The sequence below is a fragment of the Cyanistes caeruleus genome, chromosome Z (assembly GCF_971803275.1).
Source record: "Cyanistes caeruleus chromosome Z, bCyaCae1.hap1.1, whole genome shotgun sequence".
Taxonomy (NCBI): Eukaryota; Metazoa; Chordata; class Aves; order Passeriformes; family Paridae; genus Cyanistes; species Cyanistes caeruleus.
This window is the reverse complement of record NC_141732.1, coordinates 37,996,048-38,014,669: the sequence shown is the minus strand read 5'-3', so window position 1 is coordinate 38,014,669 and position 18,622 is coordinate 37,996,048. Positions and strand designations below refer to the sequence as shown.

General features: G+C 36.7%; 1 protein-coding gene across 10 annotated transcripts in view; it reads right to left on the bottom strand.

The window, feature by feature from the left end:
• Positions 1-18,622, bottom strand: part of ADAMTS19 (ADAM metallopeptidase with thrombospondin type 1 motif 19) — a 140,428-nt gene that overhangs the window by 108,700 nt on the left and 13,106 nt on the right. For 4 of the 10 annotated variants that reach the window (XM_023944865.2, XM_086867040.1, XM_086867039.1 and 1 more), the window contains one exon: positions 4,950-5,115. In XM_023944865.2, the coding sequence (XP_023800633.2) occupies positions 4,950-5,115 (166 nt within the window). Of the gene's footprint in view, positions 1-4,949; positions 5,116-7,124; positions 7,316-8,579; positions 11,198-18,622 lie in introns of those variants that run through there. The other 6 variants (XM_023944863.2, XM_086867043.1, XM_023944864.2 and 3 more) reach the window with 4 other exon arrangements.

Here is an 18,622-nt window from a genome sequence, read left to right as displayed (position 1 = left end):
AGCTATAGGTCTAAGTTTAAAAAGTGAACTCATGTGGGTTAAAAAACATCTCTTACAACCCACCTGGTAAATCTGCCTTTCTCGTAGACACAGTGCACTTTCCAGCAACGGTTTATTCACTGTTCACATCTTTCTAAAAGACAGCAGCTACTGATTGAAAACTTTAAATTTAATCTTAGCATGTACAGAGAATTCTCTTTACACATCTCTCTATAGCTAGCAGTGCATTTCTATTCAGAACTGACAGTCCACAATGAAATACATCATTGTGCTAGACACTAAGAACACTGTCGTCCTACAAGCTGTTGTCCCTCTGTCTTTTGGGACTGTAGCGGATGACAAAACTACACAGCTCTGTAGACAAGCTGTCTGCCCATCATTTGCCTTAGATATTTCTCCCATTAATAAACCAATGGACAATCTGTTCTTGGCCAGCCAACCTTTCAATTTGCTGGCAGAAATCCCCATCACGAGATCTCATTTAGCTGAAAATTGTAGCTCTTTCCTAAGAACTTTAAATTAATGGAATTAGTAATTTTGGTACTAGTGGTATTCAAATAACTGCCACAACTGCTGCCAGATAACAAGTGAAACAGGCTTTAGGTAAAAACTCTTGTTTCTTTAAATACTGATAAATAAGTAAAAATTACAAAGAACTGGTTGTTATTGAAGGCAAAGTATGTAAGAGATAACAAGTGCTGCAGAAAACCCAGCTACATCAATATTGGATGCGCTAACAAGATAAAAGACAGATTAATCTCAAATCAAATCAAATTCATCTCAAAAATTTAATTACATTGCCAAAACAAAAAGTAAATTCTATAGGAGGGTTCTGTGCAAATAAGGCTTCTGTTTGTGCAGCCATGGAAAATAAGAAGATTCCATATCCATGTATTACTTTAAGCTCAGTAGACTGAAAGGAAAGCTAGGAATACTACATTACTTCAGCAAGAAGGCTAAAGATACTGCAGCAAGTACATTTGACAAAAAATAGGCAATTAAGAAAAAACAAGCAGAAATAGTAACAAACAATAACCCCACCCTAAAAAAATTTAGAGAAATTAAAATCCAGCTACTATAAGTACAGGTTGCATAAAGTATCTGAGCCAACATTAAAAAGAGGCTGTGACTGCAGGACTCCTGGACACCTTCAAGTCCTCAGGCACAAAAGCATTTCCGGAGTATATGCACATGCAGCCAAGACTACAGAGGAATCACCATGGCTCCCCAGGGGGTAACCTAGTCATACGGAAATTGTGGTATTCTGCCTGCATAGGGAATATTCAGGAGCTTAAGAAGTCTTGAGCTATACCTCCACTACAATTTGAACAGAGATTTAAGTACTTTCCTACAGAGTGACAACTTTTTTCTGACCCAAGAAGTAGGAACAAACCTCAAGTAGCACCAATCTCCATCTTATACAATCTCATAGATCCATGACCAAGATTGTTTGCACATTTTATTGCCCGACTATCACACAGAAACAGGCTGTAGAGCAAGAATCAACACAGCTCTCCCAGCTGACCGCCCAGCCTGTGTTCCTACTAAGTAGTAAACTTTAACTTCTACTTAGAAGTAAAACTTCTGCTTTTGACTCAGTGAAACTTAGCAGGCTTTTTCTTGCAATATTACATCATTCTAAGAGGAAAAGCACACTTGTATCTCAGGACAGTATATTGTTTATTGCCAGAACTAAGAAGTAGAAGAGGACTCTTCCAATGTCACAGATTCAGAGGGGATTCAAATTTCACATTTACTGTATCCTGGGTAAGAGATTTCTTTTTTCCCAACATGTCCCATGCCTTCCTTGACCATGAGTTCAATTCACTGCACAAACAACTTCAGTCTGGAACAAGTGCTTCAGAGCAGGTAGAAAAAAAACCCCTTAGCTTCCCAAGGTGGCCCTTTGATCTAATTACAACTGCTTCTCTCACATTTTTTTCTGTAACACATCTCTGCACTGGTTTCTTCAAAGGGCTTCATGAGCCATGTGCTAAAGAAAGGTGTGGATTGTAAGGTCTGTGTATGTGCAACGGGCTCACATACTTTAATAGATCATGCACATTCTCAACAAAAGGATACACATGCACACTTGTCAACAACCAAGAAAGCATCTGCTTCTGTCAGTATGATTCTCTCCCTCGCCTAATTAATAAGAAAATCACCCCATTCACAAAAACAAGTTCTTTGTTCTCTCCAAACAAGTTTGGCTGCGTTGCAACTTTCAATCCAGTCCTCAATGGTAACAGACAACAAACAATACCTTCTTTGATTGCCTCTGCTAGCTCTCCATGAAAAGCTATTATTCCCAATAGTGATCCTTCAACACCTCCAGCACAAACTTCTGATTGAAGGAATGAAACTTCATTCCATTCATCACTGGCAATATACATTTGCTTGATAGGTAGCCAGCCTTTGAGATCAATTTGGATCAAAACCAGCAACAGAAATACCTGTCTCTATTCTGACACACAAGAACCGTAGAAGCAAGAGATATGGTTGTAAGATAGGATCATGTTGCTGAGAAGTTGCTGTGTTACCAAGGTTGTAGTTGCTTTCTTTCACAAGGTTACATCTCTGCCAAATGCAGCTGAGACTATCTCAGTGCCCCACTTACTCATTGGCTTTATTTTTGTTTAACTGATCTACTTAGCTTATTATTTGACTTAGAATTCTCAAATACTTATGTAAAGGGTAATTTTTGATGCTTCTATTCACCTTTAAGGCTGTACGATGTGTGTAAGCATGCATGTGTATAGCATGCGTCTGTAGCATGAATATTTTGGTGATATTAACCAAATTCATGTCACACCCACAAATTTCTCTCAGCACAGACAGAGCTTTTAAGCATATAACTTACTGCAGTCCCTCTTAGTAAAATGACCGTAGCAGTGGAGTGAGGGACTGGTCTTGCTAGAATAATAGGATTGGTTAGAAAATGCCACTATTTTCACTCCCTGGCAATAATGTCCTGTCAGAAGATGCTACTCAGTTATGCACAGCTTGAACCATTTTGAAATTTTAAAGCTGGTGGATATAACGAAACTTTCTTCAAGCAGATATTTAATTGTCTGTTGACAGATTATTTATAACAAATCAGAGCTTTGAGTGTAAGATTATACAATATATAATATATAAATATTCTTATATAAAAGAAGAAACTGACTTTCCCATTTTAGAGCATAAGAGAAAGGGTATTTGATAATGAACATCAGCAAAGAATAATATCCTTCATGGACAAGTTTGCATCTTTAATCATTTTCATACCCATCACGGTCTGCTGCTTTGTCAGATACTCCTCCCCAGTTTTGCAGAGCATACATCATGTATACTCTTCATTTTTTCTTTCTCATTCCCATATACATGCAGGCATGCATACTGTGACTCACCTTTCTCTAATAGGGAGGAAAAAACAGCTTTACTTAATGTGAAGAAGTTGTGAAAATTTAACTTTCAGAAAAGCAGGGTCAATATAACACAATGCCTGGAAGAGTAATATAGAGCTAGCTGGAGGAAGTTATATGGAATTTATTTCATCCCACTGCAAAAAGAGCCTTTATTTGCTAATTTATCTTAGAATTCAAACTCTGGATGGATGGCTAACTACAAAAGTAATACTTCCGAAATGGAAAAAAAAAAACTACCACAAAACCTGTCACATTTGTTCTGTAACTATATAAAGTGGACAGAGCAGTATAAATGTTCAGGAAGGATCAGATAGCCATGAAAAAGTTTAGCCTGAAAATGATGTCCAGAAGGCAGCTCTCTGATCAAGTCAGGACAAGTGTCAAGAGTGTGATCAGCTCTCTTAGAGCCATTTCTAGACATGCTTTACAAATACCTGAGGATGTAGACTCGACAGCCTCTCTATGTAACCTCTTCCAGTGCTAAACATTATTGCAGAGATTTTATTTTCCTCATGGAAACTGAAATTTCCTTGAACACAAGTTACAACTGTTGTCTGTCACAGCATACCTCTAAGGAATGTCTGGTTTCATCTTCTCTCTGCAGACCCTTAGGCACCAGACAACTGCAGCTGCATCCTTCCTTTATCTTTCCTTACTGCTTGAAATAACTTAGCTCCTTCACCCTCATCCCAAATGTCATATAATCCGGCCTCCTAACCATTTCAGTGCACTTCTGCCATTTTCTTTGCATTTTGCCAGGATCTCATACGTGAAAAAGAAGCTTAAAAATATGCACTTGTTCTGGTTTATTTTCTAGGACAAAAATAATTTCTCACAACAACATTAGAAACACCCTCAGCTTATGCTGAGGTCAAAGGACTCTCCTCCGTCCTTTGAAGAATGACAGCTGATGATGAAGCAAAAAAAACAAAACACCATCATTCATAAAAGCCACTTTTTCTTTCTCCATTGAAAACTATGAAGTCATCATTGTGGGACAAACTTCTGTTGAAACCCCTCTACTTCAACAACTTGTTCTACCTGCCATTGAGGAAGATGCATTAGGATTGTTTCATAAACATTTTCTGAGTATCACTCATAGAACAAGAACACTTATAAATATCACTTCAATTCAGACAAATCTGGAAATTCAAGACTAAAAAAGCCAGGAAGAACGCTTTAACTTTGTTTTAAAACAGAAAATTAAGTACAAGCATTGCACATAGTGAGTGATTAAGCAGCTCTGATGACGGAGAGAGACAATAAATAGATTTTAATTATTAACTTGGAAAAAAAAATCCCCAAAGATTTCTACTTCCAAATACAAATGCATATTAAGAAGCAGTGCTATTCCTAATGGACAATTCCCTCTCCCAACAAGTGAGACTGCAGCCTTAGCATTCCACCTCAGAGTCCACTGTAGGGTACTGCTACAGTAGTAGAATAATCACTTATATTTCTGTCAAGGTTTGTAACAATTATTTACTTTTCTAAAAAATCTATTTGCTACATTACAACTTTTCAGTGCAATTTTTATATTACCTGTAACAACACCACAGTAGGGATTCTGAGAAGGTGGCTTTTCAGAAATTCTCTCCTCTACAGACCTTTTTCTTCTGTACACTCTGTGTGCATGTCCTGTCACAGCCAAAGTGCGATTCAGTGGCTCAATAAATATGAAGTCCTCATTAATCTGTATAAACCCCATCTGCAAAGGAAAACAAAAGGAAAATATAAGGTAAGAATTTATTACAGTGAGCACAGTCCTGCGGGAGAAAAAAACAAACAACCCACAACACTCCATTTAAGAAAACACTTTGTTTTAGTAACTTTATGAGCAAAGTGAGTACCTTTGTATTTTACAAGTTTTCTACTTAAATGAACTAGAATAAATTTCATTTATTTCAGCTAAATTTGGGTGGGTGGGTGGCTACATGCCAGTAGTACATGCACAGTGAAAAATATGGAATGTTAAAAGTTTACTTTGGAAGACCCAGGGGGTCATTTATGTATGTACAGCATGTACAGAAAAGTCTATACACTGGTTTTAGTATTTATTATTGTCACATTTTTAGATAATGAAATAACAGGAACAATGTAAGGCATATGAATACATCGTGAACAAATGTGAAGAGGGAAAACAAATCTTGTGGCACTCTTTTTACTCTTTTTCTAATTAAAAGAACCTGAAACTATTCTAAAAAGGCAGAAATTCCTCCCTGGTTTCCAGCATTTATACCAGAAAAATATTTGAATGCCATTTAGTTGGTTAACTCTTCCCCTGTCCCAGCATACTTATACACACAAACACACATGAAAAGTGCACATCAGATGCATATCTAGTATTACAAGAGTGTACTCAAAACTAAAAACAAAAATACTATAAAACATACTTATATAAATACCACATAAATAAAACCCAGCTCAAACTGTTAAGCTGCCAATACACACAAGTTCCTATCAAGAGTAAAGCTGAAGACAGCAAGGTTTTGTGGGTTTTTTTCCCCCACATCAGCAAGACTGACAGTTAATTTCTTCATTCTATAAACTTAAAAAATCTATTATACTGTTTTGCTACAGAAACAAAAAAATGTGATAGATCTGGCTAAGAGAAGCAGAGAGCTCTTCTGTAAGCTTCTATGTAGCATCAATGGACAGAAATGGAAAATAATTTTGTTTCTTCTGGAATCATGTAGATGCCAATATCACATTGGATATCCTGTCTGACAGATGAATAAACCATCCAAAAATATCCTGACCCAAGGAAGAAAACAAAATCTTTGCATGGCACAAAAGACAATTGAATTTAAACACAATACATTTAAAAGAAAAAATTCCAATGATCTTTTGGCACAATCACATGAAATAAATATGAATACACATATTTAATTTTTCAATCAGTTACAATAGCTAAGGAATGCTGAACAGATATCAAAAGGTCATCATTAAGATTGCACATAAACACAAAAGTATCTGGGGGCTTGGCTGTTCCTTTTCCTTTCTGTACTTACTTTTTAGGTTCAGTTCAGCAGGAGCTTTAAATGTCACACACTAGAAGATTATCTACTTATATATTGCTAAGTACTTTCTGTATACCTACAAGATATCACTTCTTGAAAAGTGTATCTTTAAAAATGCTACTTTTACATAACAATTAACTTGTCTTACATAAACAACAAATGGTGTGAAAGGAATTTTTATTTAAAAGCATAGTTCTCAAATGCTAGCAAAATGCATTAATTAATTTTAATTTGATTTTTATGTGTAATGCTGAATTACACTCAGGCATAGATTATTTTCATTTTAAAGAATTATTTAGCATATGAAAGATGTTGACAAATTGAATATAGAACAGGAATAGCAGCCCATTAGGTGGTGCTACAAGTATCCCCTGCCCACCAACAGGCCTTAGTCCCCCCATGAATAGACTCAACCACAGAACATTTGTCACATTTCCTCCGTCTCCATTCTCTTTGTTGCAAAATGAAACCAGGGCCTTAAAATGATGCTCTTCAGACTGCCACCATTCACCAGACTTTCTGAAAAGTTACGCTAGGACCAACATTTAATGTTTTCTTTCAACTCCTAGCATAAACTGAAGTCTAACTAATTAGTAGAGTAATTCCATATCTATTGCCTGTTTCCTGAGTCAGAAGTTAAAGAACTGAACAGTGATGTGAAGTTATATATATCCAGACGGGTAATTCTCAGACAAACCTGGATAACAACATAATCTCTGCTGCCATTTTGACTGCTTGGGGGGGGTGGGGGGGAACATCGTCTCTCCAATTTTTGGATAATTTCACAGGTAGAAAGTGGTAGATGGAACATTAGCTTTTTCAACCATGCCCTTGTATTTTCATAATCATTACAAATGGAGTTATGAAGATCCTTTAACAAAGTAAATACTGAAAGCAGAGAAATCAAAGCATGCATTAAAGCTTTTCAGTCTCAACACATTTTCAGATATTACATGTCAGAGCCAATTACAGCCTTTAGACAGCTCAAATGGAAAAACTTATATGTTACAAAAATGCACAGCAAAACAAAGATTAAAAAGATGGAAAAGCAAACATCTGCTTAATATCCATCTGGGATAGAACTGTGAGTTCTGACTAACTGACACATCTTTCACCAGTTTCATATGAAGAAATGCTACTGTCCACAACTACAATTGAAAAGCCTACCAGGATCCTGGACTTATCTCATGCAAAGGTAACATAGCATGCCATTCTTTCCTCAGCTTTTTCAGGTTTACATAAAAAAAATACACAAACTTAAATGTAGCACACATATCTCAGTAGATTTCAAGCCCAGCCCAATCTCATTTGGCAAAAAAAACCCTCAAATTTTGTAACTACTGATGAACTCACTTGCTCTGTATTTTATTTACTTTTATGCAGTAAAGAGAGACCTTAAGTATAGGGCAAACTTCAGCAGATGTGGTGCAGAACTTACTTGTAGAAAACTAACTTTTTTGCCAAATTTGGATAGTGGTAAACCAGACAAATGGAAACAACACCTTTTCCCAGCACCCTGAGTGGCACAAAGCAGGTGGAGCACAGAGGGTGTGCCAACATGTTACTCCCTGCTGCAGCCAACTCTCCACTATCTTCTGAAGCCAAAGCACACAGTGAGCTATACTCCAGACTCTACTTCTTCCTGCTCCCAACATACCTCCCAAGGCAAGTATCAACAGTAAAAATGCATTCCCATCAGACGCTGATAATGCACATGTTACTTAGTACCCATCAGAGACAAAATATGGTCTCGTTTGCAGTATAAAAATGAAAGGTTCTCTTCATTGCAAAAAACCAAATCATCTTTACAAATTCAATATTTACGTGTTTTGAAACATAATTTGGTAATAGGCTTTGTGCTATTTGTCAAATGTAACAAAACAGTGCATTAATTCTTGAGTAAACAGGAAAAATCTTTCATTTGTATAACAGTATCCCCCTCTGAAGGTTTTTCTCCATGATTTTAACAATCCAGATTTAATTTAGTTTTAGTGATTCTAACAATTCTATCAGAACTTGATCTAAGCTGAAATACAACAAAAAGTCTCCAGCTCTTACTAATGCAAATAATAAAGCAAGCGCAAATAACTTTTCACACTGTGTAAACAACAGTGTAAGAACTTTGTGAGCTGTTGTTATTCAAATGCATTACCACTTTCCATCTGTAAGAACCTTCATTGCTGAAGGCTGAAGAAATGTAAGTGCCAGCAACTTCTGTCTTCGATTAACTGTGTTTCGCAGCCGTGCACATCATATACACCATGCTTTTCTAGGCAGTTTTCTCTACCTGTCTGCTCACTTCACTCTGCTGCATGGACTTAGGAGATATCACAGAGGGGAGAGTCAGTATTATGACTGTTGACTGGCTTTCAGCTGCTGACATAGTGATCAATCTTTTCTGGGATACTTTTTAATTATTGGGCTGTGCCTTACTGAAGTACATATACATGCGTAATGCTATACCTTATAGCCCCCATAGAGGAAAAAACATTTAGACTGTTGTGCAGAGATCACTGGGTTCAAAGCATGCATTTATGTACTACCTCCAAATCTGAAGTCTGTAGAAACAAGTTTTGCATGGCTTTTAAATCCTTCCAAACTCCTGTAATGCCAGTCTGGTTTAAGATACCTACTGCTCTGGATTCTTAAGAAAATCGTTCCCTATAGGAGGCTGCTCTCATGTTTAAGACAATGGCTACTTTCTTCAAAACAACCTGATGTTGCACAAGGATGCAGGAAAATATTTATGTAGTTACTCTGCAGTACTCACTATGCTACCCATAATTAAACAGGTATTCACAACACTAAACCATAGGATGGACTTGATAATCTCAAAAGTCTTTTCCAACTAAACTGATTCTATGATACACACAAAATGTAACCACAAACAAAATATAGAAAATTTATCAATTTTAAATGCTCTAATTTTTTTAAGCATCTTTTTTAGTAAAAGCCAAATGTGCTTCCTAAATGCACGGTAGTGTCTTAAAGTCAGATAGTTGGTCACTGCTATCAGCAGTGAAACTCATGAACCAGACAGGAGTCCCTCCAAATGCCAGAGCTCTCTGTGCAATGCTGGTCATCAGGTGCAAGTGACCACTTTTCTTGGCCAGCTACTCTCTGTTCTTGTTATAAATTCCAGCCAGCTGTAGACTCTTGGAACTTACACTGTCACAAAGCTCTTTGCTTCTGCATGTACCACTATTTTCAGAAAAGTCAGTGCAGTCTCAACTACTGTATGCTTGACCTTTGACCATCAGAAGACTTCAGTAGAACAGACAAACCAATTGAAAAATGCTGAAATTATGTGCTTGTGGTGTTTTTTTTTGCACTAGCTAAAAATCACCAAGGTACTTACTCATTTCTTGCTGTGAGATATGGATTAGGAGAAGGACAAAATAGGCTTAAAAGGAATAAAGAAAGTTTATTAACAGGTCTACAAGAAACCAGAATAAAACCTCCAGAAACCTTTTCTTCCCCTTCCCAACCACTCTTTTCCCAACTTTACATGTACAGAAAAAAACTGGGATGTTAATGCAGTACCAACTATACAATAGTCTTTTCTTAAGTCTGTGTAGGGAGAGGAGTTTTCTCTTGTCATTCCATGGAGAGCTCTCCACAACAGTTTTCTAGTGGCTTTTCATTTCTATGAATGGCAGCTGCCCAGGCACAAACTCTGCCATCATGCCTTCCTCCCATTTTTACACTACTCAGAAGTGTGTTCATGGGCCATGAACTCAAGGGACACTGTTTTAAGGATGAGTTATTCAAGGGCAAAGGTTCTCTCCATCTGTCTCTGTGATCATCTCTGGAAACAGAGGTTTTCTTCTTCTCTCCCTGGGGGCAAAGGGTAATCATCAGCTTTCACTTCTCCCTCTCCATTCAAGCATCTCATGGGATCACAGCTACTCCAAAATCTGCTTGGCTTCACCAATGGATGCCTTTGCTCAGATTTGCAGTTTGAGTACTCGTTCTCCCCAATATTCTTTAATGAATTAAAGGAGTTATTTTCCAGAACATCCAGAACATGTTCATCTCCATGGCCCTACCTAAAGAATATTTCACCTTATTAGAGCATCTCCTCATACTCCTTCCATCTGAGGCATGACTCTTTCTCTTACTGACCTTGATGTTTTATGCTGTCCTCTACATGTCAATCACTCACACTTCTGTCGATCCTCCCCTCTCTGGGGAGGGGATTTAGCCTGCAGGTCTCATCTGTGTAGTTAAAGGGTTAAATCTGGCCCAAGCCACAGCAGCTATTCATGGTATCGGATTTCGGCAGGCCGGGGCAGGGTGGAGAGGTGTCGGTAAGTGTCAGCAGCGGTGGCCTGGCCCAGCCTAGGGCTGGGGGCCCCCCTGGGAAGGGCTTTGGTCCCCCCGCTGGGATGGGACCCGGAGGGTTTCCCGGGAGGGGCCACAGCAGAGCCCGGCCCAGCCTGAGGGAGGCCCCGCAGTCTCCATCCCCTGCCCGGGAGCCGCTGAGATCCGAGCCCAGGCCGCACAGGCCGCAGGGGAGCGGGGCCAGCGGCGCCAGAGCTCTGATAGCTTTCAAGGCCAGAAAGAAAGGGACAAGAAGTTCCCGGGCTTGGGTTTTTAAAAGGTGGCATTCACAAAGGTGATCTTACTATTCAGTGGTGCAAATGCTGTCAGTTCTCAGAACTGGCCAGCTGTTAGCCTGATCTCAATCAGAGAAGAAACTCCCAGCAGCGTCTCTCAGAGAAATCACTTTCATGGGTGTTTTCCACTTTTCTTCCTAAATGCCAAACTACCACAGCGTTCCATCCCACTTTCTCTTCCCTTGCCCAGGAATCTCTTGCCCACTTTCTGGTTGACTAATCTGTGGCTTAAAAGATCAAAAGCCTGAATTTAAGAAACACCTGTGACAAAGGAAAGCACACCCCAACACATGAAAAGACTGAAAGACCATGTATTCTATGAAAAAAGTTAAAAAAAATCAGAAAAGACCACTTTCTACCATCTGGACTTCTCCAACATTGATTCCATCACCCAGTACTAACACAGCCCATGCACATTATTCAGAATAAAGGACACTGTCTTGAGGGAAAGACCAGCTCAGAGAACAATTGGCTGATTCCTCTAGCAACTTACCTAGAATAATGGAAGCTCAGCTTTCTCTAAAAGTCATAAAAAGCCATTTACTCTTCTTATTCTAGCCAGAAAATCAAACATTTTAAAATATATTATACGTCTTTTATGAGCTGTAGCTTTGCTTCTAAATTTCACTTGACTAGTGAAACAAACTCAGCTAAACTCAAACCCAGTTTTCTCTTAACATCATATGCAGCATGCGTTATTTTATTATTTTCATTATACAACTTTAATTGTCACTGCTTAGGTCCCTTAATATAGGAAAAATAAAGACACAATGTAGATTATACAGTGCAAATTACCTCTGTATTTTAATGTCTCAGATCCATCCACTCATGAAGTCCAGCCCCCTATGCATTTGAGGTTTTGAAAAATAGAGATTTTCTTACAATTACTCTTATAACACAAATCCTTTGTCACGCATTTCTTTTCACATTTCCTTGCTGCTACTGTTAAATAAAATAGGTTAAATAGAACTGCTACTCTATTATCTTACTATACTTACTTGAAATGTCATCTTTTAACATTTAGAAATCTTTTCAATATTACAACTTTATTGATTTATGGCCATTATTTTAGATCCATCTGATCCAGTGTCTTCACTGTTTTCCTCCTGGGCCAGCTCTCCAGGCCAACTTTCCAAAGTCCCTTGATACTCACTCTGAAGTTTTATAAAAGGTAATCATACTGTATTGCAGTTTCTACTGTATGATGACAAATACACCAGCCTTTGACTGTTGCTTGATGAAAGAGGCTTTACTCTGAGATTAGCTCAGCTCTTTAGAGCCAGGTTCTAAGAGCATCAAGGTTTGTGGGTTCAATCCCTGTATGGGCCACCCACTTAAGAGTTAGACTTGATCCTTGTGGGTCCTTTCCAACTTGAAATATTATGATTATGTAATTCTTCCTGTAACCACAAATTAATTCCTCTCTCTGAACATCAGCAAACAGAACTGCAAGCCACATTTCATTTCACATTTTCATTTCATTGTAAACTTGTGAAGTTCAAATAAAGTTTCTATAACTTCACTTAATGTCCTTCCCATTGATGGCTCATAATGATCCTGTGATCAGCAAATACACAATTTTTTTTCCTCCTGTCACTGTTAGCTAATTCACTAGTCTATAAAGCAAATCTATAAATGTATAAAACTAGTAAGTCACAAACAGAAGCAACTTACCTTTGGCCTGGCTACAGCGTTTTTTCTGTTTAATTCTTCTGTGCCTCCCAGCTCAGAATGTGCTACTACAGGAGGATCAAGTCTCCATGGATTGTTACTGATCTTACCTTTGGCTCATATAAAGCATCTGAACTAGCTTTTTCATGACTACATATCACAGGGGCTGGCCCTTCCTGCAACAGAGGGGTTTACCTTCCTTTGAAAATACTTCATCACCTAAAACACTGTCCTCTCTCCAAATTAATATGAACAGACACACTGAAAACCAAGCAAAATTTACTGGAAGTTTTTCTCTCACTCTGCAAGTTATATTTGTGAGAGTTGGACTTTACAGCAATCATAGGAAGTTACACCAAAGGTACTTCTTCCACTGAAAGTCTGACAGCCTCACATGGAGAATGAACTCTTTAAAAAATGGGAAAGCACAGAACAACAGACAGAAATATAATAGGATGACTATAGGTAACACAATTCCTACAATTTGCTACTTCCAATTCATTATCTATGGTTATGGTTACAACTGACATTCAGTTTTTATAAAAATACCTTTTTGCATCTCAATTTTCTAGCTCTACCTGGTTTTATTTGTCAGTCTTTCGAGCTACTTACTTTTCCTAAGTCATAAAGCAAGTAACATGATAGGGTTATGAAAATTGTTTTGCCTAAGTAATGTGCCCACAAGTTCATTACAATATCATGTATGTTTTCACAGGTTTTTCCTTAAAAAAAAAAAAAAAAAGGCAAATTTAAAGAAGTTTACTGAAATCAAATATATGTTGCTGTTTTCACAGATTTATTGCTTCAATAGCACATTGTAAATGGAGTCCACTGCACACTCCTATTTTGGCAACAGTTATCCTGAGTTATAGTTTAGCTGTAGTTTGTTTCGGTCAAATTAGTTGTGTAAAAACTGGAATGACCTCAGTGTTTTAAAACACAGAATTCATCTCAAACCCTTTAGAATCTTGCAGTAAGAAGGCAAAGAATAGTTTAAGCATATATAAAAATTTTCAAAATCATTAAGGCACCATAACTCAAATTTCACAAAACTAAATGAAGATAAATAGACACTGATATTAAGTGAAACCTGATAGTTCTTATGATGACTCATTCTAGAACAACTATAGAAACCTTATAAATAATTACTACCCTACACAGAGTGTCCCAGAACTGTATATGTGTGTGCTGCTCTTTCTCACCGTAGATACAAGATTAATCTTGTCCAGTTTGAGGTAACTGAAGTATCTTCAATAACATTTCATTGAAAACTACTTCCACAAGGCAATTCTAAGTTCTATTTTAAAATGCTTATAACAAAAAAGTAACAAATATGAAACACAAACTCCTAAAGCTAAAAGTACCATTTCTGTTGTATAGCCTTTTTTTCTAAAAAAACAGATGGCAACCAAACCAGCTGCTGATCTGTAGCTGTATCTAGCTACAGATAACTTTATCACAAGGTGTCACAGGAAGACAATACCGTTATGCATGATATGTGCATATATGATATGCAACAGTAACCTCCAGAGAATTTTAAATTTTGGGACTTGAACAGGTATGACCAGACAAAGAATGTTATCTATGAGCCAGATAAAAGCACAGAGAACAGCAAAAGACAACAAGAACCCCATTGTTGATTCCATAATGGACAAAAACAATTTGAACAAAAGCCAACAAAAATCCCATAATGAATTTAAACTCATTAAAACCACAGAATGACAGAAACATGAGAAACGTGGAGATACCAATTCATGTGACCTCATTTTACCATCATAAAAAAATAAAATATACATATATACATATATACATATATACATATATACATATATACATATATACATATATACATATATACATATATACATATATACATATATACATATGTGTGTGTGTGTGTGTGTAATGTATGTATAAGAACGTATGTATGAAAAGATACCAGAAGGAACATCATGAAATTCATCTAGGATGAATCCCAAGCCAACCTCCAGCCCCTGGGATAGATCCACACCTAGCACTACCACAGACTTCACATTACATGGATAGATGGAAGGTGAGAAGATCTCCTAAAATGGTCCTGGTGGTCCTTGAGGGCAGTGGGTATACAACATAGACTCACAGAATCATACTTGTCTGTAATGTTTTACCAATTTTTTTATCAGTTGTCCTGATCTCTAAATCCTAGTCCAAGTCCATTATTTACCTTTATTCTGTCCTTGTTTTAAGTTTTGAATTCTCATCCTTTTCTGTCATTGACTTGCAATATAAATATTGCCAAGATACTTATGTATTCTTAACTAGCATTAAATTTGGGGATTATATATATAAACTGAATACTGAAAATTTGAGACATTCACAACTAGTGGCTACATTTTTAAAAGTTGATATAAATAACACTTTAAAGCCTGCTTTTCAATTGCAACATCTACAAAACAAAGAACTGCAACTACATGGTAACATGCAAAAATATTTAAAAGCAATTTGACAGAAGCACAAATACCCTAAATGCCTTTTTCCTGTTACCATGTTGCACAGCTGAAATTACAGTGTAAATAAATACATTTTTTTACTAAGTTGCAGGTATCAAGATTCTAGATACACAGCTATACATCTTTACATCTAGCAATCTTATCAAGGGTATAGGTTCTACAACCTTTCAAAGAGGAGGAAAAAGAAAGGGGAGATAGACTACAGAATATAGAGATGGTCTGGAAATTTGTGTTTGCAGTACATGAACTTCCACTTTCCTTCACCTAAACAGTTTCATGTTCACTCAAGAAAAGCATTCCACAATTATATCTTTAAAATCATAAATCCAAAATTATTAATACCTGAAGATTTGCACTTAGCAACTACAAACTAAGAAGTGCAGACTTAGCACATGCATGTTCTTATTTCTTTTCTTTATGCAGCATTCTGGAAGTTTATCAGGTACAGAAAGCCTATGACTTCCAGCACAGGTAACTTAATTTATAAAATTTTAAAACCAAATTCGAATTTCAGATCCAACTGCTACAAGGTTATCATTGAAATGAAACTCAATATATGTCAATTAAAAACCTGTTTTCAAGACACATAGTATTAATGACACACTGAAAATACCCTTGATTTTTAAACTAACTTAAATTGAAAAACAATGTCATTCATTTCCCACAGGCAACTATGCAATGATTGACTAATATTATTAAGAAAGGAGACAGCTATTGGCAAATCCGACCCCCTCATCAGCACTGTAGCTATTTAATGTTCAGAATATCCACAACTGCACACAAGGCACTCTCTGTAATCCCTAAGAAAAAAATACAATACTTTCATCCTTAGATGCCTAAAACAATGCAGATTTTATGGCAACTATGACTATGTCACAAAAGACAGCAATATGTAATGTGCCAATCCATCATAAGTTTATGGCCTCTTTCTCATCATTTCTTCCTTCACTCAGTAGCTTCTATCCTTTACCTTAGAAGGTTGAACTGATCTGTAACACTAACTAGAACTTGGAATTATTCCTCTCTCTCATGTACTTTTGGCTTCTATTACAGAAGAAACAGAAGCTCCATGGAAGGGCTAGAAAGCCTTAAAGGCTGACTGTTTAGGTCAGTAACGTAAGATGAATAATTAAAATCATAGAATGATTTGGGTTGGGAATGACCTTATAGATCATCTCATTCCAACCCTCCTGTCATGGGCAGCGACACCTTGCACTGTGCACACCCCTTGCATATGGGGCATCCACAGCTTCTCTGGGCAGTCTGTTTCAGCACCTCACCGCTTTATGGGTAAAGAATTTAGTCCTAATTTCTGATCTAAGCTTTTATTCAGTTTTTAAGGCACTTCCCTTACCCTGTCACTCCAAGACCTTGCAAAAAATCCCTTTACAGCTTTTTTCTACTCCTACAGTCAGATCAGAAGAGACTTTTTCAATTATAGAATGTTAAAATGGAAGACAAATGAGGGTGTTGTTCTGGCCACAATGATGACTCAGTCAGTTGTGGGAAATATATGCTTAATAAAGAATAGAGACAAGATACGGTATTCCATCCTAGCTGTCTATACACTAAGATTTAGATCTGATTTCATACTGATTTAGATCAATGGTAGTGTTTTGATAGTAAATATAAAGTTATTTTACATAATTAAGATTCTGAATTTATGCTATGTCACAAAATCCATTGCCTATAGTCTCAAGTTACAAATTTATTTTTTTTTAAAGTAATAAAGAATGCATGGAGTTAGAGCCACTAAAGAGAAGACAACTAGAAGGCAATGTCTGCATAAAAATAAAAAATTGTCCACCTAACTTATTCCACTTCCCTTGCATTAAAAAATCACTATAATAATTAAAATTATATTAAAAGAACAGAGAAAATTTCCTTACAGCTCTAAATGATCATCTACAGATAGAAGCTTTTTTTTAAAAAAAGAAAATTCTTTCAGTGGTCTCACAGCATCTTGGTTTTCAGGTTTCATTTTTTTGATCTGTCCTTATGAGAGCTACAGAATTAGTTTTTCATTTTTCTCAGTTCTCATTTTCATGTAGGCATATGTTCCAAGAAGCTGGAATTAATAAAAGGGCCATGTCTTCAGTTTGGTTCATTAAAAACACAATGATCAGAGCTGACTGTGGTTCCAGCACAGCTTCCACATGAATAAAAAAAAACTAACCACCATTACAAAAGGAAGCATTAACCAACTACCAAGGCTGCTAAACGTAAGCAAAAACCTAAAAAGTATCAAATGCTTGCATACTATGGACAAAAGTCTTCATTTTGCCCCCTGTGCAATCCTGTATTAAATATACATTTTAGGTGGTTGCATGACTGCAACTCCATTGCTGGTGCATATACCAACTGACAAATGAATAAAAATGCTTCCTGTCTCTTGCCTGAAATGTTCTGAAAAGCCTTACTTTGTTTTCCTTCAAGAAATATGCTGGGGCAGTATGTTCAAGCAACCACAGATGACTAATATAGGCCAATAAAATAAACTACAATCAAAATGAAAAGCAAAGTACAATTATATTTGAGCAAGCCTGACACAGTCTTTACTTGCAGAATTCAAAGAAGAACTGAAATAAAAATCGATTTATAAAACAGTCACCTAGCCTGTAAATTTTGTCTATCATGTTGTCCTAACTAAGTAAGGCATGATGTTAACAACCATTTGCTTTTATTCATCAAGTACATGCTATATAAAATGGAACACAACCACTGACTTACTGTTAAAAAAAAATAAAACTCACAAACCCAGCCATAACTCCTTTCCAGAATAAATACAAGAGCTTCTATATAGTGAGCCAGGATTTAAAAAACTTTATTCCATAAAACTTAAGCTAAAAATTCTTTACAATGAGCTGGTTTAGTGATATTTCAGATTACTTATTTCACAGCAATATTTGAGTAGTTATTAATACTGTCCAAGAAAGACTGTTTGTGGAGCTAAACATGACTAGTTATAGAAAAAGCAACACCTATGAAAACATATCACCTAAGGAAAAAATCCTTGCAATTAAAGACTCAGTGCTCATAAAGATGTTCCTTTAGAACATTTTGGTGTAATAGGAGTAACTTCAGCAATTCTTGTGGTAAGACTGAAAACCACTCTCTTGGAGTATGAATCAGAGAGCTGTACCTTTAGCTAATGAGGCAGCTATTAAATCCATTTCTTTAGAGTAAGCCCGGATTTTATCCCATCAAAATCTGTAATGGTATTTTATGGATGAGCACTAAGCATTCTACACCTAGTTGCATGCAGGAGGTTAAACAGGAAATAACAACTGTAATCTGCATTAGACAAAACACCTAGACTAGTACCAAGAAGACCAATACAAGGAACCAAGTTTACATTGATTCATCCTTGCAAAACACTTAAATAGTGCGTACCAATGAGTTATCATCATTCAAAC